This window comes from Salmo salar, chromosome ssa12 (assembly GCF_905237065.1).
Source record: "Salmo salar chromosome ssa12, Ssal_v3.1, whole genome shotgun sequence".
Lineage (NCBI taxonomy): Eukaryota > Metazoa > Chordata > Actinopteri > Salmoniformes > Salmonidae > Salmo > Salmo salar.
In genome coordinates this window covers 5,621,385-5,647,841 of record NC_059453.1, presented here as the reverse complement: position 1 = coordinate 5,647,841, position 26,457 = coordinate 5,621,385, and the positions used below count along the sequence as shown (strand labels likewise).

General features: G+C 42.0%; 1 protein-coding gene and 1 pseudogene across 2 annotated transcripts in view; both read left to right on the top strand.

The window, feature by feature from the left end:
• The first annotated feature begins 562 nt into the window (after positions 1 to 562).
• On the top strand, positions 563 to 1,088 carry LOC123725380 (histone H3-like; annotated as a pseudogene).
• Positions 1,089 to 2,672: 1,584 nt separating this feature from the next.
• The window catches only part of LOC123723708 (zinc finger protein 501), a 32,021-nt gene continuing 8,236 nt past the window's right edge, over positions 2,673 to 26,457 (top strand). The window contains exons 1-3 of one of the 2 annotated variants that reach the window (XM_014130611.2): positions 2,673 to 3,395; positions 16,183 to 16,305; positions 19,160 to 20,133. In XM_014130611.2, the coding sequence (XP_013986086.2) occupies positions 2,909 to 3,395; positions 16,183 to 16,305; positions 19,160 to 19,905 (1,356 nt within the window). In that variant the 5' untranslated portion in view covers positions 2,673 to 2,908 and the 3' untranslated portion in view covers positions 19,906 to 20,133. Of the gene's footprint in view, positions 3,396 to 16,182; positions 16,306 to 19,159; positions 20,134 to 26,457 lie in introns of those variants that run through there. The other variant, XM_045690536.1, reaches the window with a different exon arrangement.

Genomic DNA, 26,457 nt, shown 5'->3' with positions numbered 1-26,457 from the left:
TTTAGATTAAGGTTAACCACATTACAATGATTTTGAGAAATTTAAAAAATATATATATAATATATATATATATATATATATTTTTTTTTCCTCCTTATTTTGGAAATTCTCTAGCGACCCCATTTTAATATCAGGCGAATATTAGGTAACACTTCATCTTGTTCCGTTATTCAACTAAGCTTCATAGACTTACATTTTGGCGAGCAAGAATGACTAGCTCACAATTTTAAACATAACTTTTCATTAATGTGTTTAAAAATATTTATTTGATGGTTAAGGTAATTGACCCATTGTCAAACGCACTGTTAAATGATTTAACAATTTAAAGTATTTTATGATGTTAACCTTTTGTGAACCCGTTTTTTTTTGCCTTTGGGATTTGGGCATCAGACTTCAGAGCCCTTTATTGCAAAGTTGGGGGTTGCATTTTGGGGCGGCACGGAGAGGCCGCGCCTCCGCAACGGGACAATCAGGGTGGTGCAGAGATGGTGTCCAATCCGCAGACGCAGCTGCTGGCTTTGTAAACTTCACATAGGCATTTGGTGGCTATACTTCGACTGTGGAAGAAGGAAGCGCCATGGCCAGAACCAAGTGAACCGCTCGCAAATCCACCGGTGGCAAAGCACCCAGGAAGCAGCTCGCCACCAAGGCTGCGCGCAAGAGCGCCCCGGCCACCGGCGGCGTGAAGAAGCCTCACCGTTACATGCCCGGCACCGTGGCTCTGAGAGAGATCCGTCGTTACCAGAAGTCCACTGAGCTGCTGATCCGCAAACTGCCCTTGCAGCGCCTGGTGAGAGAAATTGCCCAGGACTCCAAGACCGACCTGCGCTTCCAGAGTTCTGCCGTGATGGCCCTGCAGGAGTAGCGAGGCCTACCTGGTCGGCCTGTTCGAGGACACCAACCTGTGCGCCATCCACGCCAAGAGGGTGACCATCATGCCCAAGGACATCCAGCTGGCCCGCCGTATTCGCGGAGAGCGCGCTTAAACGATGACCTGATCTCCAAAATCCCCCAAAGGCTCTCTTAAGAGCCACCTCCCATATTTCCGTCAAAAGGGCACACTTGTTCCATTTCTACACGTCCCTCTACATTTCCCACCATGTATGTTGTTGACGAACACGTCGTGTTCCCTGCTCTCGAGTCACTACAGACCGTGGTTCGATTCCAGGCTGTATCACAACCGGCCGTGATTGTAAATAAGAGTTGGTTCTTAACTGACTTGACTAGTTAAATAAAGGTCACATAGAAATAAAAGCTGCGTATTGCACGTTTTACTTGGCGGATTTCTAGCTTCAATATTATCTGCTAAAGAGAGGGATGTGACCACGAGAATGTGATTAGATGTATATTAGTATGCCTATAGTAGAACAGTCAAATGTTTACAAAGGAGGGGAAAATACACTAGCAGTAATGAGTGATAGTAATGATATAGGGCAAAGAGTCCCAATAATAGTGTTGGCATGGAGAATTGTCACAACGTAGCGAAGAAAAACATTGCATGCCAACTGACTTTGAAAGTCCCATATTGCAGTGCTGCTGAGAGACTCATGCTGAGGGGAAAACTTTACCGTGGAGCACGGAGGCCATCTAGTGGTTAAACGCGGGTACTGCCAACGTGTGAGCACGTCATAGTGGCTCCCTATCGGTAATGATCTTCAGCCCAGCGTTTCCCAAACTCGGTCCTCGGGTCCCCAAGTGGTGCACGTTGTGCTTTTTGAGAATCCAATTGCTCTTGTAATGTAACATCAGAAAAAGCATCAAATAAAATCACCAAACAGTACAATGAAGAAATGTTCCTTGTTGTATAAAGTGTTGTTTGAAGGCCCCGTTGGGAGTCTGTCAATTGCTTTGTAAAAATCGCCATTCCATCATTCCTGTCTCATGTGGCCGTTGAAGACGTGTCACAATCCTTGGTGGCAAAAACTCCATGTATTGATCAGATAATTACAACGTGCATTGGCCAAAAAGATGGTGCGTTGGGATGCTAGCGGAAACTTTAACATTTGTAATAAGCATGGTAACAAGCATTCATTGTTACACCCCTGTAATTACAGACAGCAATTACCACCAGTTAGATGCTACTATTACAGAGTAACTAGGAATTATTGTAATTTATTACAATATTTGGTACAGTGTAATTACATGTGTAATTGCACTGTACTAAAACAGACATTCAAATGAAGTGCTACCGAATATTGAAAGGAGAGGACGCTTTCAGAATGAAAAAGGGTGTTACAGTGGAAGAGGAGATAGAGGGTGTTACAGTGGAAGAGGAGGAGATAGAAGCTTTCAGAATGAAAAAGGAGGAAGATGAGGCTATCACATTGAAAGAAGAAGAGGAGGATGTTATAGTGAAAGAAGAGGAAGAACCTTTTGGAGTGAAAGAGGAGGAGGAGAGGAAGATTAACACCAGTGAGTTGCGTCATAAAAACAGGGGCACAAATTCTGCACTTGTTGAACTAATGTGTTGTTCAGTACTGTAGGAATATTTATAGGGGCAATCTGTGATTGGTACATGCATTTTTGGTAAATGTGTTTTTTTGCAATGACCTACGACAGAATAAAAGATGTAGTGAATATTTGTCTTATCTTCGTTTCTCACTCCAGTCTGCAGATGGCGACTTAAGTCTTTCAGTTGAGGCCTCTTGCGTGACGTCTAATCTAGTGGACGGGAAAGGACACTTCGATAACAACACGGTTACTGATTCAACCATCTCGCTAGTCAACATAAAACCGAAATATTGAATCTTTTGCTATTTTTGTGTATATTCATCTCAGTGTTTTAAACACACATTTGGTTAAGTATCTACTGGTTAAATGAACATAATTTACTTGTTACATTTGCAAATGTGTTAAGGTTATTTCTGAACCTAGCACTAGGCTAGTCGCTAGCTAACATCCCCGGACCATGAGCACACTTAGATACTCCACCCCTGCTAAAGAAGAGGAGGTCTGTTGCACAGAGAAAGAATCTCTGGGGCTGAACTTTGTCGTGAAAGAAGAACATGAGTATATTACAATGAAAGGAGATAAAGACGTTTTTAGAATTAAACAGGAGGAAGAGGAGGCTATCATATTGAAAGAAGAGAAAGAACCTTTTGCAGTGAAACAGGAAGAGGAGGTGCTCACATTGAAAGAGGAGGATGTTACAGTTAAAGAAGAGAAAGAAACTTTAGGAGGGAAAGAGGCAGAGGGGATAGAGGCTGTCACAGTGGAAGAAGTGGAGGTAGAATATTTCAGAATCAAAAAGGAGGAAGAGGAAGATATCACATTGAAAGAAGAGGAGGATGTTACAGTAAAAGAAGAGGAAGAACCTTTTAGAGAGGAGGAGGAGGCTCTCTCAATAAAAGAGAAGGAGGAAGGAGAGGAGGAGACAGAAGATCTGATTAACACCAGTGAGTATTGGCTTAAAAACAGGGGCACAAACTACCCTTGTTAAACTAATGTGTGTGTGTGTGTGGTTTTAAAGGAGCATTCTACTGAAGTTATACACATGACTTGTTAAAGGGACATGCATTTTTTACTTTTAAATTAATTGTATATAGCCTACCACAAACTTACACCAAACTTTGCCCCGCCCCCCTATGCTTTAGCAGCGAACAACGCAGACGGAATCAAATCAAATATTATTTGTCACCGTGAAATGCTTACTTACAAGCCCTTAAACAATGAAGTAAATAAAGTCAAGTAAAAAATAAAATTAAAAGTAACACAAGGAGGACGCATGGCTCTCGACCTTCGCTTCTCCCGAGTCCGTATGGGAGTTGCAGCGATGAAACAACACTGTAACTACCAATTGGATACCAGGAAATTGGGGAGAAAACGGGGTAAAAAAGAACAATAACAAGGCTATATACAGGGGGCACTGGCATCGAGTCAATGTGCGGGGGCAGAGGTCAGTCCAGGCAATTTGTACATGTGGGTAGGGGTAAAGTGACCATGCATAGACAAACAGTGAGCACCAGCAGTGTAAAAACAAAGGGGGGGTGTCAATGTAAATAGTCTGGGTTTCCGTTTGATTAATTGTTCAGCAGTCTTATGGCCTTGGTAGAAGCTGCCAAGAAGCCCTTTGGACGTAGACCTGGCGCTTCGGTACCGCTTGCCGTGCAGTAGCAGAGAGAACAGTCTATGACTTGGGTGACTGGAGTCTTTGACAATGTTTTGGGCCTTCCTCTGACACTGCCTAGTATATAGGTCCTGGATGGCAGGAAGCTTGGTGCCAGTGATGTACTGGGCCCTACACACTACCTTCTGTAGCGCCTTACGGTCGGATACCGAGCAGTTGCCATAAAAGGCAGTGATGCAACCAGTCAGGATGCTCTCGATGGTGCAGCTGTAGAACCTTTTGAGAATCTGAGAACCCATGCCAAATCTTTTCAGACTCCTGAGGGGGAATAGGTGTTGTCGTGCCCTCTTCACGACTGTCTTGGTGTGTTTGGACCATGTTAGTTTGTTGGTGATGTGGACACCAAGGAACTTGAAGCTCTCAACCCGCTCCACTACAGCCCCGTCAATCCTAATGGGGGCCTGTTCTGGCCTCCTTTTCCTGTAGTCCACGATCAGCTCCTTTGTCTTGCTCACATTGAGGGAGAGGTTGTTGTCCTGGGACCACACAGCCAGGACTCTGACCTCCTCCATATAGGCTGTCTCATCGTTGTCGGTGATCAGGCCTACCACTGTTGTGTCGTCAGCAAACTTAATGATGGTGTTGGAGTCGTGCTTGGCCATGCAGTCGTGGGTGAACAGGGAGTACAGGAGGGGACTGAGCACACATCCCTGAGAGTCCCCCGTGTTGAGGATCAGCGTGGCAGATGTGTTGTTCAGGATCAGCGCGGCAGATGTGTTGTTACCTACCCTCACCACGTGGGGGCGGCCCATCAGGAAGTCCAGGATCCAGTTGCAGAGGGAGGTGTTTAGTCCCATGGTCCTTTGCTTAGTGATGAGCTTTGTGGGCATTATGGTGTTGAACGCTGAGCTGTAGTCAATTAACAGCATTCTCACATAGGTGTTCCTTTTGAGGGAAAGGGCAGTGTGGAAGGCAATTGAGATTGCGTAATCTGGATCTGTTGGGCCGGTATGCAAATTGGAGTGGGTCTAGGGTATCCGGGAGGATGCGGTTGATGTGAGTCATGACCAGCCTTTCAAAGCACTTCATGGTTACAGACGTGAGTGCTACGGAATGGTTGAAATTTAGGCAGGTTACCTTCACTTTCTTGGGCACAGGGACCATGGTGGTCTGCTTGAAACATGTAGCTATTACAGACTCTGTCAGGGAGAGGTGAAGACACTTGCCAGTTTGTCCGCGCATGCGCTGAGTACACTTCGTGGTAATCCGTCTGGCCCAGCAGCCTTGTGAATGTTGACCTATTTAGAGGTCTTGCTCACATCGGCTACGGAGAGCGTGATCACACAGTCATCCAAGAACAGCTGGTGCTCTCATGCATGCTTCAGTGTTGCTTGCATCAAAGCGAGCATAAAAGGAATTTAGCTCGTCTGGTAGGCTCACGTCACTGGGCAGCTCGCGGCGGTCATTGCGGTCATTGCTGTCATGACGTTGCCCTCTTTGAGTACAGCGAGCACAGTTGATCCCCTCTACCATCTCCCTACTCTGCACCATCTCCCTCTGTCTCCTACACCCAGGCTGCTGTGGTCAGAAGGCGGTCGTAAATTCCAAAGGGAATGTCCTGCCTCACAGGCCACAGTTTTGAGACAAGGTGGTTTCATAGAGAGACAAAGGAATTCTTTCACCTCACAGGACGGGGGAACCGAACGACATTTATGTTCTGGAAAAGGTATAAAAGATCGGTGAAGTATCCAGCTACGAACTGGTCCGTTTGGTACAATTTTATGAAACTCATGAGACACAATACAGCCACATTACCATGGCTCTTTTTATATAATAGCCTCAGTGGTGAGACTTACATCTAAATGGTTGTATAAAATTATTGAATAAGGATAGAACTGTTTGTGATATTGTGCAATGTGATTTTGGACTGCTAACCTGTTAGGGCTAGGGGGCAGTATTTACAGGGCCGGATAAAAAACGTACCTGATTTAATCTGGTTATTACTACTGCCCAGAAACTAGAATATGCATATAATTATTGGCTTTGGGTAGAACACACCCTAAAGTTTCTAAAACTGTTTGAATGGTGTCTGTGAGTATAACAGAACTCATATGGCAGGCAAAAACATGAGAAGATTCTGTACAGGAAGTGCCCTCTCTGACCATTCCTTGGGCTTCTTGGCTCTGTTTATTGAAAACTTAGGATCTTTGCTGTAACGTGACACTTCCTACGGCTCCCATAGGCTCTCAGAACCCGGGAAAAAGCTGAATGATGTAATTCCAGCCCCTGGCTGAAACACATTAGCGCCTTTGGTAAGTGGTCTATCAGAGGACCATCAGACTGAGGCGCGTGCACGGGGCGACACCATGTTTTTATTTTCTCTCTCTTTGTACTAAAACACGATTTCCCGGTCGGAATATTATCGCTTTTTTACGAGAAAAATGGCATAAAAATTGATTTTAAACAGCGGTTGACATGCTTCGAAGTACGGTAATGGAATATTTAGAATTCTTTTGTCACGAAACGCGTCGGGCGCGTCACCCTTCTTTACCCTTTCGGATAGTGTCTTGAACGCACGAACAAAACGCCGCTATTTGGATATAACTATGGATTATTTTGAACCAAACCAACATTTGTTATTGAAGTAGAAGTCCTGGGAGTGCATTCTGACGAAGAACAGCAAAGGTAATAACATTTTTCTTATAGTAAATCTGACTTTGGTGAGGGCTAAACTTGCTGGGTGTCTAAATAGCTAGCCCTGTGATGCCGGGCTATCTACTTAGAATATTGCAAAATGTGCTTTCACCGAAAAGCTATTTTAAAATCGGACATAGCGAGTGCATAGAGGAGTTCTGTATCTATAATTCTTTAAATAATTGTTATGTTTTTTGTGAACGTTTATCGTGAGTAATTTAGTAAATTCACCGGAAGTTTGCGGGGGGTATGCTAGTTCTGAACGTCACATGCTAATGTAAAAAGCTGGTTTTTGATATAAATATGAACTTGATTGAACAAAACATGCATGTATTGTATAACATAATGTCCTAAGATTGTCATCTGATGAAGATCATCAAAGGTTAGTGCTGCATTTAGCTGTGATTTGGGTTTATGTGACATTCTATGCTAGCTTGAAAAATGGGTGTCTGATTATTTCTGGCTGGGTACTCTGCTGACATAATCTAATGTTTTGCTTTCGTTGTAAAGCCTTTTTGAAATCGGACAGTGTGGTTAGATTAACGAGAGTCTTGTCTTTAAAATGGTGTAAAATAGTCATATGTTTGAGAAATTGAAGTAATAGCATTTCTAACGTATTTGAATAACGTGCCACGGGATTCCACTGGCTGTTACGTAGGTGGGACAAAATCGTCCCACTGGCCCTAGAGAAGTTAATGAAGGAAACTCCAATTCCCTTTGGAGTCTTAACTAAGTCATCGGCACGCCCCCAGGGACACAGACGGACCTGGCATCATGTGACAGACTTTTCTACGTTCAGTATATAAACCCCCACCCAGAATTTCTTTCTTTAGACCAGCTTACCTCGAAGAGAGGGCCAAGGTTTGACCATGCATTCCTCTACTGAACTTTAACCAAACCACGTGGTTAAACTATCGAAACAGAATAATAACAAGTCTTTGATATTAATTACTAGTCTGCAGCTAGAAATTCGGTATCATTGAATGCGAAGACCGACGAAACATCCATTCTATAACGACATGAAGGAATGTCACTTTGAAAGATCCATTATAACCGAGAGAGAGAGAGAGAGGACGAAACTTTCCAACAAAGATCACGACGACACACTGAGCGTAAATATATATATATAAAATTAAAGTATGGCATAATTCTACTTTTTTTATTCATTTGCATCACTGTCAATGACATACTTTTATTTTGGAGGCAATCCGGAAAGTCCACTATTGTGCCTAATCCTTATTGTGGCTAGCTTCACAACATATAATCCGGTACGGTCGAACCTCACTAGCCAGATGAAGTTAGCTGGCTGCTTATAACATTAGCTTTGGGCAACAGGGTTAAGTAGCTGGCTAGCTATTTATTTTCATGAATTAAAGTTTAATTTCAATAGGCGAACAACAAGTGGCAACCTAGCTAATACTTACTCACAAGGATTCCTAAGAATAATGAAAATGACTGCAGTTTAGTACTGGTCATTGTTTTCAGGCTGGTTGTATTGTTGCTAGCAAGGTACCAAGCTAAAGCTAGCTACCCCAGAAGTTGCGATCGAACAAATTATGCTTTATTACCAACGCGGTATTGTAAACACATTGTTCGTGTCCGGTGTTTGCTTCTTTGCAGACTTTTTTGTACAGCTTTGACAGTGCTACTGTATCTTTTTTTGACACGCAAAGACCCAAACGGCGTTCCGTAGTATGTATGTCGTGAAGCTAATAGCAGTGACGCTATTGCTGTGTAACTCCGGTAGGGCAACATCTGAAAAATAGCGCACTTGGTAGTGTGTACCGGTGCTCGACCAGTCGGCGAAAGCCAACATAAACCACGACAGAGAACAGTTGCTTGTCAAGGGCAATGAATTCCATTATCTTGGCTTTAATGGATTTCGCCTTAGAGTTGTCTCGCTGAAATGTTCTTACTCTGTCAAATGACTGCTCGACTTGTTGACTGCCTGATCCACACAGCAGACATTGTGGGCTAGGTTAGGAATGCTGTGTTGCATGTGTAGCGCCAAATTTTACATGGCTTCATTACGTCATGTACAGTTGAAGTCGGAAGTTTACATACACCTTAGCCAAATACATTTAAACTCAGTTTTTCACAATTCCTGACATTTAATCCTAGTAAAAATGTCCTGTCTTAGGTCAGTTAGGATCACCACTTTATTTTAAGAATGTGAAATGTCAGAATAATAGTAGAGAGAATTATTTATTTCAGCTTTTATTTCCTTCATCACATTCCCAGTGGGACAGAAGTTTACATACACTCAATTAGTATTTGGTAGCATTGCCTTTAAATTGTTTAACTTGGGTCAAATGTTTCGGGTAGCCTTCCACAAGCTTCCCACAATAAGTTGGGTGAATTTAGGCCCATTCCTCCTGACAGAGCTGGTGTAACTGAGTCAGGTTTGTAGGCCTCCTTGCTCGCACACGCTTTTTCAGTTCTGCCCACAAATTTTTTATAGTTTTGAGGTCAGGGCTTTGTGATGGCCACTCCAATACCTTGACTTTGTTGTCCTTAAGCCATTTAGCCACAACTTTGGAAGTATGCTTGGGGGTCCATTTGGAAGACCCATTTGCAATCAAGCTTTAACTTCCTGACTGATGTCTTGAGATGTTGCTTAAATATATACACATAATTTTCCTTCCTCATGTTGCCATCTATTTTGTGAAGTGCACCAGTCCCTCCTGCAGCAAAGCACCCTCACAACATGATGCTGCCACACCCGTGCTTCACGGTTGGGATGGTGTTCTTCGGCTTGCGAGACTCCCCCTTTTTCCTCCAAACATAAGAATGGTCATTATGGCCAAACAGTTCTATTTTTGTTTCATCAGACCAGAGGACATTTCTCCAAAAAGTATGATCTTTGTCCCCATGTGCAGTTGCAAACTGTGGTCTGGCTTTTTTATGGCGGATTTGGAGCAGTGGCTTCTTCCTTGCTGAGTGGCCTTTCAGGTTATGTCGATATAGGACTCGTTTTACTGTGAATATAGATACTTTTGTACCTGTTTCCTCCAGCATCTTCACAATGTCCTTTGCTGTTGTTCTGGGATTGATTTGCACTTTTCGCACCAAAGTACGTTCATCTCTAGGAGACAGAACGTGTCTCCTTCCTGAGCGGTATGAAGGCTGCGTGGTCCCATGGTGTTTATACTTGTATACTATTGTTTGTACAGATGAACGTGGTACCTTCAGGCGTTTGGAAATTGCTCCCAAGGATGAACCAGACTTGTGGAGGTCTACAATTTGTTTTCTGAGGTCTTGGCTGATTTGTTTTGATTTTCCCATAATGTCAAAAAAAGAAGCACTGTGTTTGAAGGTAGGCCTTGAAATCTATCCACAGGTACACCACCAATTGACTCAAATGATGTCAATTAGCCTATCATAAGCTTCTAAAGCCATGACATCAATTTCTGGAATTTTCCAAGCTGTTTAAAGGCACAGTCAACTTAGTGTATGTAAACTTCTGACCCACTGGAATAGTGATACAGTGAATTATGAGTGAAATAATCTGTCTGTAAACAATTGTTGGAAAAATTACTTGTGTCATTGTAACGCCCTGGCCATAGAGAGGGGTTTTTGTTCTCTATTTTGGTTAGGCCAGGGTGTTACATGGATGGGCATTCTATGTTTATTTTTCTATGTTGGTTTGTTTCTTTGGTTGGCCGTGTGTGGCTCCCAATCAGGAACAGCTATAGTTCGTTGTTGCTGATTGGGAGTCATACATAGGCAGCCTGTTTTTCCTTTGGGGTTTGTGGGTGATTGTTTTCTGTTTAGAGTTTTTCCTGACAGGACTGTTTTGCTGTTGTCTTTGGTTTATTTTTGTAAAGTGTTCTCTTTTCTATAAAATTTCTAAGATGAACACACATCCTCCGCTGCACCTTGGTTTCATTACGACAACGGCCATTACAGTCATGCACATAGTAGATGTCTTAACTGACTTGTCAAAACTATAGTTTGTTAACAAGAAATGTGTGGAGTGGTTGAAAAAACGAGTTTTAATGACTCCAACATAAGTGTATATAAACTTCCGACTTCAACTGTACATACATTTTTTAAAAGGCACACGGAGTCTCCATATCAATGCATACACACAGACTATCTAGGTGAAATAGGGGAGAGGGGTTGTGCCGTGAGGTGTTGCTTTATCTGTTTTTTGAAACCAGGTTTGCTGTTTATTTGAGCAATATGAGATGGAAGGAAGTTCCATGCAATAAGGGCCCTATATAATACTGTACGTTTTCTTGAATTTGTTCTGGATTTGGGGACTGTGAAAAGACCCCCGGTGGCATGTCTGGTGGGAAAAGTGTGTGTGTCAGATCTGTGTGTAAGTCGACTATGAAAACAATTTGGGATTTTCAACACAATGTTTCTAATAAAAAAGAAGAACTGATGCAGTCGGTCTCTCAACTCTTAGCCAAGAGATACTTGCATGCACAGTATTAATATTATCCCTCTCATTACAATGAATTACAATGATGTCACAGTAGTGTCACCAGTAGTACATTTACCGTTAATTACCATCATTTCTAATATACAATATTTGTTTGGTTACGGTAATTTCTGTTAATGCATTCACTATGCTATTACAGTCTTACCATTGTCATGGACACGTTGTTTGCAGAGAGCACTATCTAGGCTACACTTGTGAGAAAAAAAGTTTGGGTTTATTTCATTGCATTTACGAGTTTTATTTGGAGAGCTCCTGTCAATCTTGAGTAAGGACACTCGCCTGATTACACATCGAAGTAGGCCTGTAGGCTACCTGGCCTGATTACAGATAGAAGTTGGCCTGTAGGCTACCTGGCCTGATTACACATAGAAGTAGGCCTGTAGGCTACCTGGCCTGATTACAGATAGAAGTAGGCCTGTCGGCTACCTGGCCTGCCCTCAAATGTAGGCCTATAAATGTGCACATTTCGGGGTCGGATTCTATTTCTTATTGTCTTAACTCACCATAACTGCGGAGCCTCTCAAAGTATTTTTTTTTCTTCGCCTCAAACAGCAAGTTAACAAGGTCTGTTTTTAACATCCATTGATAATGATAACAGTTCCCAAACGTAGCCTATTTAAGGAATCTTTTCAGCTCTCTCCCTTTGGAAAACCACTCAGCATGAAAGGGAAAAATGTCATGCTGTAAAACTCTGAGAGCCCAGAATATTTTATACAATGTTGCAACTTTGCTAGGGAGAGCTCTGACCAAGTTAATAGTTGGTACAATGTTTCCAGTTCCTTGCAGACAGGCCATGTGTAGCCAATGTGATTTACAGGATCATTTATTTTTATCAGGATATTTTCTACCTGTGGGCTGCAATGTTTTTATTTGTTGTCTTTATGTAGGCTATTTTTACATAGTTGTTAATAGAAGATAGATTTAGGTTTGTATCATTTAGATAGGATTTTGATGAACTAAATTCCATTGATTTTGAGATATGGAGACTTTATAATAAAGAAAATGAAACTGTTCCATGAAAATGTGCATATGAAAATCATAACTGGTCATAACTGGTCATAACTGATCAGTAGAAATGGTACGATAACTTGGTACTCCAAACGGAAAAAGGTTGCCGACTGCTGGCAACTTCAGGAGTGTAAAGTCAGAATCTGTGAAGGCCAGCAGTAGCAGCGGAAGGAGGGTCGGGAACAGGTTTTTTAAATTCTGATTAGGCTATTTGGATCTCTGGCTCCCTCTTTAGTCATTTGTGTATAACTTTTTTTGGCGCAGTGCTTAAAGCATCAGACAAGCCCAATAGCCTACATAGAGTTAATTTTATTCAAACATAGGGTGTCTAAATATGGAAAAATACACGTTTAACATTTTGATCAACCGATTGGTCAAAAGAGCAGGTGACTCTCGGTCGACCAAGAGTTGTTTTTGTCGGGGACAGCCTTACTCCGGAGGCATCCAGAAGCCAAACTAAGCTCCGTACCCAATGAGGAGGGCTCCATATAGCTCCGCATTGACATGATTGGTTGACGCTAGGTGAGGGCGGGAGGTCCTGTATTAACACAAAAACTCACTTCCTCGACAACTTCCTTCACAACAGCTCTGCGCTGCTTGGCGCAAGAAGTATGAATGCTCTGACTTCTGTAGCGTAAATTCTGCACGGCCAATGTAGCCGTTGGATTGACCATGCAGGGAATTTTAGTATTGTAGTACCGTCTAGGGGCTCTGGGTAGTGTTAGCTGGCTGGAGGGATGAAGTCAGACACTAACGTCTAAGGGCTCTGGCTAGAGGGATGATGTGACACGCTGATGTAACAATTGCTTACCACCATGGGCTACTGTATGCTGAAGCTTAAACTCTATTGGACCAGTTAGTTTCTCTACTGGAGCAGTAGGGAGAAATGAAAACCGCACAACTGAATAATTTAGGGAAAAGGATGCCCGGCTTGTATTTGGTAAATAGAAATTCTTACAAAAAATCAATCACCTTGAGTAAATATTTATATGTGAAATTTGTACAATGAGCTCAATATAAATTAAATACATCAACAGCGCAATAGACTTAGATATCGGCCATGTATCCCACCTTATGTTGCACATTTTGGGGAATATTCAGAGGTGGAAACTTTCCGTGGGAATATATGGGAAGTAATTGAAATATTTGGAAATTAATATTAATACCATTTAAATGTAAATGTTTTTTGCATTGGATATATTTATCATATGGAGACAGAAACATAAACCTTTTACCTTATCATAAGTAGACATAATTGCAAATGATTAAATCCTTCCAATAGAAATAAAAAAGTCGGTAATCGGTGAGGATGACGAATGCTTCCTTGGCGCCCTCCAGCCAGTGTCTCCACTCCTCTAATGCCAACTTCACCACCAGGAGCTCACAATCACTGACGTCGTAATTCCTCTCTGCAGTGGACAGTTTCTTAGAGTAAAATGCACACGGGTACCATTTCTGTGGATTACCCTGTCGTTGAGACAGAACTACCCCCCCACGCCCACCTCTGAAACGTCCACCACCACCACAAAGGGTATCGTGGGATCTGGGTGTTTGAGCAATGGGGTGTAGATGAAACGTCCCCTGAGTAGACAGAAGGCCTCGTTGGCTGCTGGGCTCCACACAAACCTACGGGAACCAACCTTGAGGTGAGAGGAGCGGCGATGGAGCTGAAGTTCCTAATGAAACGGTGGCAGAAGTTGGCAAACCCCAAAAACCATTGTAACCCCTTTATGGTGGTTGGGACTGGCCATGACCTGACCGCATCTACCTTCTTGTCGTCCATCCTCACTCCCTGCGGGCTTATTTGGTAGCCTAAGAAGGAGACAGCCCTCTGATGAAATTGGCACTTCTCAGCCTTGGCGAACAGGTGGTTAGCCAGGAGGCGTTGCAGGACTGCTCGAACGTGAGTGATGTGATCCTCCAGGGTAGCCGAGTAGACCAGGATGTCATCGATATACACGACCACCTGGTGTCCGAGCATGTCCCTGAACACCTCGTTAACGAATGCCTGGAACACTGACGGAGCATTGGCTAAGCCAAATGGCATCACCAGGTACTCGTAGTGGCCAGACATTGTGCTAAACGCAGTCTTCCACTCATCCCCCTCCCGGATGCGGATGAGATTGTAAGAACTCCGCAGGTCCAGTTTGGTAAAGAACCGGGCCCCGCGGAGCTGTTCGATGGCTGCCAGCACCAACGGAAGAGGGTACCGATACTTCGTGGTGATTTCATTGAGTCCTCTGTAATCAATGCATGGACGTAACCCTCCATCCTTCTTGGCCATGAAGAAGAAACCAGCCGACGCAGGAGAAGTGGACGTGCGGATGGAACCTTGTTGGATGTAATCCCTCTCTGCCCTCCGGGGGAGGACGAAGATACATTTAAAACAGCCATGAACCCCTCCATATGAATCTAGCTCCTTCTCTCCTCTCTCCCAGACTGCCGTGGCACATTCCAAATGCCCGCACAGTCGGCAGAGAAATAACCGTGGCAACCATGGCCATCTCGGTGGTGGGAGCTCCCATCCGGTGCGTAAAGTAGAGGGAGCACTGAAATAGGAAGCCACGGCATTTAAAATGGGATGCCGTCGTATTTATCTGGGAGGGACAAATGGGCATCGCTGACCTGAGCGGGTTGCTGAATGGGCTGTTTTTGGTAGCTCGACTGATTGTAGAGTATCCTCCGGGGAAAAACTAATTCTGATTGGCAGGGCCTGGCTCCTCAGTGGGTGGGCCTATGCCCTCCCAGGCCCACCCATGGCTGCGCCCCTGCCCAGTCATGTGAAATCCATAGATTATGGTTTAATGAATTTATTTAAATTGACTGATTTCAGTCTATGAACTGTAAATCTGTAAAATATTTGAAATTGTTACATGTTGCGTTTATATTTTTGTTCAGTATATATTGAAAGCAGGTGCTTCCACACAGGTGAGTCAATGTGCTAACACTAGGTACCAGAATCTCGCAGTATCCCTTTAAAGCCACAGTGTAAGATGTTTACCATCAAAGAGTGGGCCACCAACAAAACATTATTACCAATGGATCAAATGCAGCCTATGACATTGATTGAAATACTGCAGTCCTCAATATATATTATTATAGAGCTCTGCTCAGCCTAAAAACATGACATTATCTATTATTATAGAGCTCTGTTCAGCCTAAAGACATGACATTATCTATTACTACAGAACTCTGTTCAGCCTTAAAACATAACATTATCTATTATTATAGAGCTCTGTTCAGCCTAAAAACATGACATTATCTATTATTATAGAGCTCTGCTCAGCCTAAAAACATGACATTATCTATTATTATAGAGCTCTGTTCAGCCTAAATACATGACATTATCTATTACTACAGAACTCTGTTCAGCCTTAAAACATAACATTATCTATTATTATAGAGCTCTGTTCAGCCTAAAAACATGACATTATCTATTATTATAGAGCTCTGCTCAGCCTAAAAACATGACATGATCTATTATTATAGAGCTCTGCTCAGCCTAAAAACATGACATGATCTATTATTATAGAGCTCTGCTCAGCCTAAAAACATGACATGATCTATTATTATAGAGCTCTGCTCAGCCTAAAAACATGACATTATCTATTATTATAGAGCTCTGTTCAGCCTAAAAACATGACATTATCTATTATTATAGAGCTCTGCTCAGCCTGTAACATGACATTATCTATTATTATAGAGCTCTGCTCAGCCTGTAACATGACATTATCTATTATTATAGAGCTCTGCTCAGCCTGTAACATGACATTCCATGAGAGCAAGATTCTAGTTGGAACTCTACATCTTTTGTTTTTCAAATTACACCAAGATTCTTTTTAAATTAGAATTTGTTTCTAAACTGGCCTCAGGTTGAGGGATCTGATTTAGATTTAACCTCCTAGCAAGAGAGTAGTGGAGGTTTCATTCAGTTCTCTCTTTAAATAAACACTGTCTTTGGCAGGAGAAAGACCAGACTCAGAGGAACCAGAGACGTCCAAACCAGCAAGACGACGCAACTGCTCCCACTGCGGAAAGGGTTTTAACCAGTTAAGGGACCTGAAAAGACATGAGAGGACACACACAGGTGATAAATCTTTCCAATGCTCCCAGTGTGTAAAAAATGTTTCCTCATCAGGGTGCCTGAAAAGACATGAGAGGACACACACAGGAGAGAAGCCTCATCACTGCTCCCAGTGTGGAAAGAGATTTACTCAGTTAGGGAGCCTAAAAATACATGAGAGGACACACACAGGGGAAAAGCCTCATCACTGCTCCCAGTGTGGAAAGAGTTTTAACCGGAAAGAATACCTGAAAGAGCATGAGAGAATACACACAGGAGACAAGCGAGATAAACCTTTCCAATGCTCCCAGTGTGGGAAGAATTTTTCGTTGTTAGCGATCCTGAAAATACATGAGAGAATACACACAGGGGAGAAGCGAGATAAACCTTTCCAATGCTCCCAGTGTGGAAAGAGTTTTAACCTGAAAGGACAACTGAAAAAGCATGCGAGAATACACACAGGGGAGAAGTCCTACCACTGCTCCCAATGTGAAAAGAGTTTTGCCTGGTTAGCTGACCTGAGAAGACATGAGAGGACGCACACAGGAGAGAAGCCTCATCACTGCTCCCAGTGTGGAAAGAGTTTTAATCAGAAAGGAAAACTGAAACAGCATGAGAGAATACACACAGGAGAGAAGCCCTACGACTGCTCCCAATGTGAAAAGAGTTTTAGCCAGTTATGTCACATGAGAAGACATGAGAGAATACACACAGGAGATAAGGATGTAGGCTGCTGAACAGTGAGACATAGGACAGATGAAGGTCCAATACATGGTGGGACAGTAGGCCCCAGAGACTCTGAATGTTTCTTGACTTTCCAGTGTTTTCCCTCCTGCATGTTTTATAAAGGATTGTGTTTGTGGATTTGTTTTCTGGGTGCAGGATTTTGGTTTGTGCCCAATGCACAGCTGATTCAAATAACCAACTCATCATCAAGCTTTTCTTATTTGAATGGGCTGTGTAGTGTTAGAGGACCTGAAATCACATGAGAGAATACAGAGGCTTTGTTCTCACTGTTGTTTTTGACTGAGAATTGTTCTGATTTTTCTCTTTTCCTTTAAGTTGTTGTAATGTTCCGGATTCACTGACCTTCATGTCTTAAAGTAATGATGGACTGTCGTTTCTCTTTGTTTATTTGAGATGTTCTTGTCATAATATGGACTTGGTCTTTTACCAAATAGGGTCATCTTCTGTATACCACCCCTACCTTGTCACAACACAACTGATTGGCTCAAACGCATTAAGAAGGAAAGAAATTCCAAAATTAACTCATAACAAGGCACACCTGTTATTTGAAATGCATTCCAGGTGACTACCTCATGAAGCTGGTTGAGAGAATGCCAAGAGTGTGCAAAGCTGTCATCAAGGCAAAGGGTGGCTACTTTGAAGAATCTAAAATATATTTTTATTTGTTTAACACTTGTTATTTCGTAGTTTTGATGACTTCACTATTATTCTACAATGTAGAGTATAGTTATAATTTAAAACTCTTGAATGAGTAGGTGTGTCCAAACATTTGACTTGTACTGTACCTTGTCCATAATATAGAGGCCTATGGGATATTCATTGAAGAGGTTAGGAAGGAGGATGGTAAATGTGATCTGCATATTGGCATACATTTGTATGCCTTCTCGTCTGTGTACCTGAAGATGCAGACACAAAAATGAGCCGTTCAGTCATTTGCACCCAATACAGCTAGCCTTCAACATATTCGAATCTCTTTGTTGATTGATATCAATTGAATTTAGTTAATTTTCTGTTTTAGAGGGGCCCCCGTGTTGAGGATCAGCATGGCTACAGACGTGAGTGCTACGGAGCGGTAGTCATTTAGGGGTACTATGATGGTCTGCTTGAAACATGTAGGTATTACAGACTCAGTCAGGGAGATGTTGAACATTTCAGTAAAACCCTTGCCAGGTGGTCCGCGCATGCGCTGAGTACACGTCCTGGTAATCTGTCTGGCCTCGCGGCCATGTGGATGTTGACCTGTTTAAAAGTCTTGCTCACATCGGCGTCGGAGAGCGTGATCACACTGTCGTCCGGAACAGCTGGTGCTCTCATGCATGCTTCAGTGTTGCTTGCCTTTAGCTCGTCTGGTAGGCTCGCATCACTGGGAAGCAGCTTGGTAAATTGACAGTTATGCCAGAAGCCTAGAGGGTTTTTTCCCAGGCGATAACAGGACTACACTGATAACTCCAGCTTGGTTCCTATGTTTCCTGGCTCCCGAGTGGGTGGGCCTATGCCCTCCCAGGCCCACCCATGGCTGCGCCCCTGCCCAGTCATAAGAAATCCATAGATTAGGGCCTAATGAATTAATTTCATTGAACTGATTTCCACACAGGTGAGTCAATGTGCTAACACGAGGTACCAGAATCTCGCAGTATCCCTTTAAAGCCACAGTGTAAGATGTTTACCATCAAAGAGTGGGCCACCAACAAAACATTATTACCAATGGATCAAATGCAGCCTATGACATTGATTTAAATACAGTAGTCCTCAATATCTGTTATTATAGAGCTCTGCTCAGCCTAAAAACATGACATTCCATGATCACCAGATTAGAGTTGGAGATAATATACTGTGTTATATCTGCTATGACACTTTTATCTAAAGCAACTTAGTCATGCGCGCATACATTATAACATATGGGTGGCTCCAATGGGAATCGAACTCAGGACCTGTGGCATTGCAAGCACCATGTTCTACCAACTGAACCACAAGGAGCTCTACAGTTGTTTTTAAAAACAAATAATTGTTTAAATTATTAAATGTTTGAACACTGGCTCTGATTTGGATTAAACTTCATAGGAAGTCAGTTTTGTCACGTGGAGGTTTCATTCAGGTCTCTCTACTTAAATAAATACTCTGTCTTTGGCAGGAGAAAGACCAGACTCAGAAGAACCAGAGCCAGAGACGTACAAATCAGCAAGACGGCACCACTGTTCCCACTGTGGAAAGAGTTTTACCCGGTTAGGGCCCCTGAAAGTGCATAGGAGATTGCACACAGGAGAGAAGCCTTTTCAATGTTCCCAGTGTGGAAAGAGTTTTACCGAGTTAGGGCACCTGAAAGCACATGAGAGAATGCACACAGGGGAGAAGCCTTACACATGCTCCCTATGTGGAAAGAGTTTTTCCTTGTTAGCAAGCCTGAAAAGACATGAGAGGATCCACACAAGAGATATGCTTTTCCAATGCTCCCAGTGTGAAAATTGTTTTTCCTTGTTAGCAAGCTTGAAAAGACATGAGAGGAAACACACAGGTGATAAGACTTTCCACTGTTCCCAGTGTGAAAGGAGTTTTACACGGTTAGGGAACTTGAAAAAACATAAAAGAATACACTCAGGAGAAAAGCCTTTCCACTGCTCCCAGTGTGGAAAGGGTTTTACAGAGTTAGGGAACCTGAAAAGACATGAGAGGACACACACAGGAGATAAGCTTCATCGCTGCTCCCAGTGCGGAAAAAGTTTTACCCAGTTAGCACACCTGAAAGTGCACGAGAGAATCCACACAGGAGAAAAGCCTTACCAATGCTCAGACTGTGGGAAGACCTATTCCTCATCACGGTCACTTAAAAGTCATGTGAGAATCCACGCAGGAGGGAAGAAGCCTTCCCCTAGTTTGTAAATTGATATATTTCACATCACATTGACTTAATTTCTTCTCCTAGTGGGTAAATTGATATTTTTTACATCATATTGACTTAATTACTTGTGTAAATTGATATTTCACATCGCATTGACTTAAAATGAACCAGAGAACATACACAGTGCTCCCATTGTCTCATATTGTTGACTGAGAATGTGTTTACTTGTTTATACCATATTAAATTAAATGGTACAAAGTATACTCAAACTGTATTTGAATGTTTTTATTAGAAAACATGAACTGAATATGGAGTATGTCAGATTGAATATAAAGTAGATCAGATTCCATGTGTTTAAATTGTCCTTTTTTAAACTCTATGTGTGTGTTTATCTGGGTGTGTCATTCCTCCAGCACTACAGATAATCAAGTGATATTTGGATGTGATGCATTTGCTCCATTGTTTACATTTGCATTGTTGGCCCACTCTGAAGATTTGCATCTTACAGAGTGTGGCTTTAAGGCAACGGTGTCAAACTCAATCAGCAGACGGGCCATATTGATAAAACAGCTAATTTGCCAGTCAAATCAAATCATGATGTTTATTATAACAGAAAACCGTGCCTATAACTGGCCCAAACTGGCCATTGATTTATTAGAAAACATATGGCCCTTTGTAATGTCCACGAATGTACATAGGATGCTGTATATAGCATTTTAACATATTAAAACAAAAGAGATAAATATCCTAATATCTGTCCAGCCTTTGCTGCAATGCTTGCAGATGTGCATAATATGCCCCGCAACACTAATCAAAAAGTATTTAATAAAAATAATAATTCCAAATAACAAAAAAAATGTAGCTACGGGTTGTTGTAACTGAAAACAATTTTTATTTAAAAAAAAAAAAGATTCACTGCATGTTTCACCGGTGCAGTTGAATGCAGCATTGCAGTATGGTGCCACTCTAAATGTCTTGTAGTTGATTCTAGACTATAATAATTCTAATTCTAGCTCTAATGGTGTTGTAATAGAGGGCCTACATATTTCTCCTTTGCATAGAGTTTTGTTGCAATTTTAATATTTTTTGGGCTATTCATTGTCAAGCTTATCTGCAACATTATAGTAGCCCAGGACTGTAGCATATGTCTGACACTTTCCCTCCGCTTACCGCTGTAAAAACGGGACACACAAAAGCAGCGCAATTGACGTTGAATTTACAGATGCGAGCACATCAGGCTGTAATTTCATAAAGTAGATTAATCAACTGTTGACTCATTTATACTCGCTTGTGTGTCCTATTCGGCCCACGGGCCTTGTGTTTGACACAAGCGCAAAGCCTATTAGCCACATTATGACTGACTTGTGACCATTGCCTTTAGTAGAACCAGAACCCCACAGTAGAGGTGTAGACATAATAAATGTAATAACAGAGTCCCACAGTAGAGGTGTAGACATAATAAATGTAGTAACAGAGTCCCACAGTAGAGGTGTAGACATAATAAATATAGTAACAGAGTCCCACAGTAGAGGTGTAGACATAATAAATGTAATAACAGAGTCCCACAGTAGAGGTGTAGACATAATAAATGTAGTAACAGAGTCCTACAGTAGAGGTGTAGACATAATAAATATAGTAACAGAGTCCCACAGTAGAGGTGTAGACATAATAAATGTAGTAACAGATTCCCACAGTAGAGGTGTAGACATAATAAATGTAGTAATAACAGAGTCCCACAGTAGAGGTGTAGACATAATAAATATAGTAACAGAGTCCCACAGTAGAGGTGTAGACATAATAAATGTAGTAATAACAGAGTCCCACAGTAGAGGTGTAGACATAATAAATGTAGTAACAGAGTCCCACAGTAGAGGTGTAGACATAATAAATGTAATAACAGAGTCCCACAGTAGAGGTGTAGACATAATAAATGTAGTAACAGAGTCCCACAGTAGAGGTGTAGACATAATAAATGTAATAACAGATTCCCACAGTAGAGGTGTAGACATAATAAATGTAGTAACAGATTCCCACAGTAGAGGTGTAGACATAATAAATGTAGTAACAGATTCCCACAGTAGAGGTGTAGACATAATAAATATAGTAACAGAGCCCCACAGTAGAGGTGTAGACATAATAAATGCATTTCTATATCTTCGTAAATCTTTTCTACAATGGAGGAGGAATACCAAGATGGAGGAATACCATACAACAAATGTATTTTCGTTCGAAAAAGTTAATCCTTTATGTTCCAATAGCTTGTTCTTGTTAGCGCGTTCTGAAGGCTGCACCAAAAGTTCCGTCGTGCGCGGGACTCCACTTTCGAAAAAATGCATTTTTTTTTTATTTAGGTTCGTTCAAACGTCAAACGTTGTATAACATAAATCTTTAGGGCCTTTTTCAACCAGAGCTCCAATAAGATTCAAGGGGGACGATTGCATTGTGTTTCAAAACGTTTCGAAAGGGGAGGGTAGCCAGGGGCGCCGGCGTCATAATGGTGATGGCCCTCTCCGTGTGACCACGTTCCACTGCGTCTCATTCATTCAGTTTTCACAGTAGAAGGCTCAAATTACTTTGTAAAGACTGGGGACATCTAGTGGAAGCAATAGGAAGTGCTCAATGAACCATTGCTCACTGTGTGATTTACAGGCAAACTGATGAAGTTGAGTCCGCAATTCAGAATTCCACTTCCTGTTACGATCGGTCTCGGGGTTTTGACTGCCATATGAGTTCTGTTATACTCACAGACACCATTCAAACAGTTTTAGAAACTTTAGGGTGTTTTCTATCCACAAGTATGAATTATATGCATATCCTAGCTTCTGAGTTTGAGTAGGAGGCCGTTTAAAATGGGCACGAATTTTTTTCAAAAATCGCTGTAGCACCTCCTATCCTAGGCGAACAACAAGAGGTTAAACTCTATAAAGGGTATGTATCTATTACATCGATAAACAGTCATCTTATTAATCATTATCTCTTATCATCATTCTGAACAGTCGTAACCTTCTTGGATCAGCAAAAACCCCAGCCTTACTCATGATTCAGTACTAAACAAATTGGTTTAATTATTTATTTACTAGCTAACTAAATAATAATGTTCGGTCAGAACCAGCCCTCCTTAGGAAGGTTGTTGGCCTTTCAGTGGCAAGCTCTATGGCTCCGATTGTCCGAAAGAGATCTCCCCTTTCCTGTCTTCTACTGTTGTTCACTCTGGAAGATAGCTAGCCAGCCATGTCGACGTAGTAGGATAGTCTCACTTAGAGGAGCTTTTCTAGATATTTGACTCAAGACAGCTAATCAGCTGTCTCAGAGATTGTCTGGGAGGTGAGCTTCTCGCCTACACCTCGTGTTGATTATTCAGGATTCAGACCACGATGGACAAGAGCTGCAGCTCGCCGTCTCTCTGGTCTAAAGGAAGGTGAGTTTATTTCTTCACCTCGTGTTGAGGTTCAAAGTCCAAACCATTTCAAACATGTGGCTCCTGCCTCACATTTCCTGGTCTAATGTTAATTTTGTTGGCAATACTTTTGATGCACTCTCGTCAAAAGGGGATTGTTCCGTTAGTCTGACACGATCTCCAACCTCATTTGGGGCGTGGCTATTTACTTATACACAGTTTATAGGAGATAGATGATCTTATACCTCCTAATACCTCCTAAAATCAGATTCCTATCTTAACAAAACTACTGTCATCATTTGTCATATTGTATGTACAACAGATAAAGGGGATATACTTTCCAAGTTACAGTATTTTGTCCGTACAGTTTTTAATGACATCACAAAATGAAAAGCAATATTACATTCATTTTCCATAGCTCCCCACTTATCATGATCCAAGATGGCATAGCTTGCTACTTCCCACTTATCATGATCCAAGATGGCGTAGCTTGCTGCTCCCCACTTATCATGATCCAAGAGGGCGTAGCATGCTACTCCCCACTTATCATGATCCAAGATGGCGTAGCTTGCTGCTCTCCACTTATCATGATCCAAGATGGCGAAGCTTGCTGCTCCCCACTTATGTTTGAATTATTGTTCCATTATTCACGTTTGACCATGTTAGAGTTTTGGCGGGAAAGGTCTTTGAAACAAAGGCACATTTCTATGTGCATTAGAAGAAGACTCTCTCCCCTTTATCTTCAACCTTCATTTATGACAGGGTGTGGAGGTGTCAAAATCCTCCTCTCACCCTCTGCGGGTGAGAGGAGGTCTGGTTATTGTCAACCATTGCCAAGCTGATCTGACCCATTGTGATCTTCACAGGACAGTCATGACATACACCTGTGCTTGCTTGTCCATCTCTTTAGTGGGAAGGTGTTTCATCTGTGCTAGCCCAGGTGATATTTAATAGTAGCTGGTCCAGGTGATATTAAATAGTAGCTGGCCCAGTGCTCTAGTGGTCTTGAGATGTGAAGGGTCAACACCTTTAGTTGACTCTACCTATTTGATTTCTTTTAAAAAAAACATCCTTCATCTGATCTTCCCTGTTTTTGTTTTGCTCCACCATTTTGGTTTGCTTCCTGTCTAAGTTTGGTGTGGGTTTTATTTTGTTTACCTCTTCTTAGGCAAATTTTGGTTGTCTTTTAGGTCCCAGTTGTTGTTGCTAGGCAACTTTCAGTGGACACCCCCATGAGTGTCTTTCAGAACCCCTCCTAAAACCCCACCTGTTTCGTTTTGGTAGTTGTCTGTGACTCTTTGTTCGTTCCCCCTTCTGTTTGAGCAGCATTACTTGGTTTTCTTGCTGGGGAACGTAACAGTTAGTAGCTAGCTCGAAGTGAACGTTATTTATACTAAACAAAAATATAAATGCAAAATGCAACAGTTTCAGTCAATTGAAATAAATGAATTAGGTCCTAATCTATGAATTTCACATGACCGGGAATAGAGATATGCATCTGTTGGTCACAGATACCTTTTTAAAAAAATGCCTAATGATCTGGTTACGGTATTTTTGTGCATTTAAATTGCCATCGATAAAATGCAATTGTGTCAGTTGTCCATAGCTTATGCCTGCCCATACCATAACCCCACCGCCACCATGGAGCACTCTGTTCACAACGTTGACATCAGCAAACCACTCGCCCACCTGACACCAAAGATGTGGTTTGAGGTTGTGAGGCCAAATTCTCTAAAATAACATTGAAGGTGGCTTATTATAGAGAAATTAACATTACATTCTCTGGTAACAGCTCTGATGGACATTTTTGTGCGTATGGAACATTTCCCGGCATCTTATTATAGCTCATGAAACATGGGACCAACACTTTACATGTTGTGATTAGATTTCTGTTCAGTGCTGCTTCAATTTTTACTTCCAATAAAAAAGTGACTCCAAAATGACAACATTATTTACCATTCAGTCCCTATAAGCAAAAAACGTAAAACCGAAACACAACCAAAACAAACTGCAAGTGCATGCAACAAGTTTAAAGAGTCACAAGCAAAGTATTGACTACTTTAATACACTAAGTAACATTTTCTAAAGACATCAATCAAATGTATTTTAAGAAGCCTTTTTTTTACATCAGCAGGTGTCACAAAGTGCCTAAAACCTCAGACCAACGATGCCCATGTAGAAACAAACACTTATAACATCTTACAATGGGGGGGACATTCATCGTTTTGTTTACCCACTAGGTTGTTTTTCAATGTTAGTTAGTTTGCTCCTACTGTCTGCTGCTAGTGAAGAGACATCAGAGATCACCATTCAATGTTAGTTAGTTTGCTCCCACTCTCTGCTGCTAGTGAAGAGACAACAGAGATCACCATTCAATGTCAGTTAGTTTGCTCCCACTGTCCGCTGCTAGTGAAGAGACATCAGAGATCACCATTCAATGTCAGTTAGTTTGCTCCCACTGTCCGCTGCTAGTGAAGAGACATCAGAGATCACCATTCAATGTTAGTTAGTTTGCTCCTACTGTCTGCTGCTAGTGAAGAGACATCAGAGATCACCATTCAATGTCAGTTAGTTTGCTCCCACTGTCCGCTGCTAGTGAAGAGACATCAGAGATCACCATTCAATGTCAGTTATATATACACACTAGATGAGAGGAATGGAGTGCTGTTTTGAAGCCACTGCGCCTCCATTTTGGTACTCCACCACCATTCTAAAAACTATTTAGGAAGCTATAGAAATGTATTTATTAATGTCTACATTTGTTGTATTCTATTACAGACACCTTCCTGCATACTTTTAAATGATATTATGTGAACTAAACACAGAGGACTATTTGGTCTAAATGGGGGAGGAGAGATGAGAAACACAGTGAGATGTAGGACTCTAGACGGATGAAACACATTTTGTCATGGACATTGAGGGTTTCCACCATTATAAAGCAGTCAACTGGGTGGGACTTTCCTATTGGTTAAGGAAGTATCACACGATTCCATCCAGGTCATCAACTGGGTGGGACTTCCTATGGCAGTGTTCCCCAACTGGCAGCCTGCGGGCCGAATTTGGCCTGGTTTTATTTGGCCCCCAAAGATTTCTGAGCAACAAAAACAGAAGAGTTTTTTTTGTGTGTGGGGGGGTGGGGGGGGGACATAAAAGACTGTAAAATCACCAGCTCCAAGTGATTTTAATTCAAGAAATC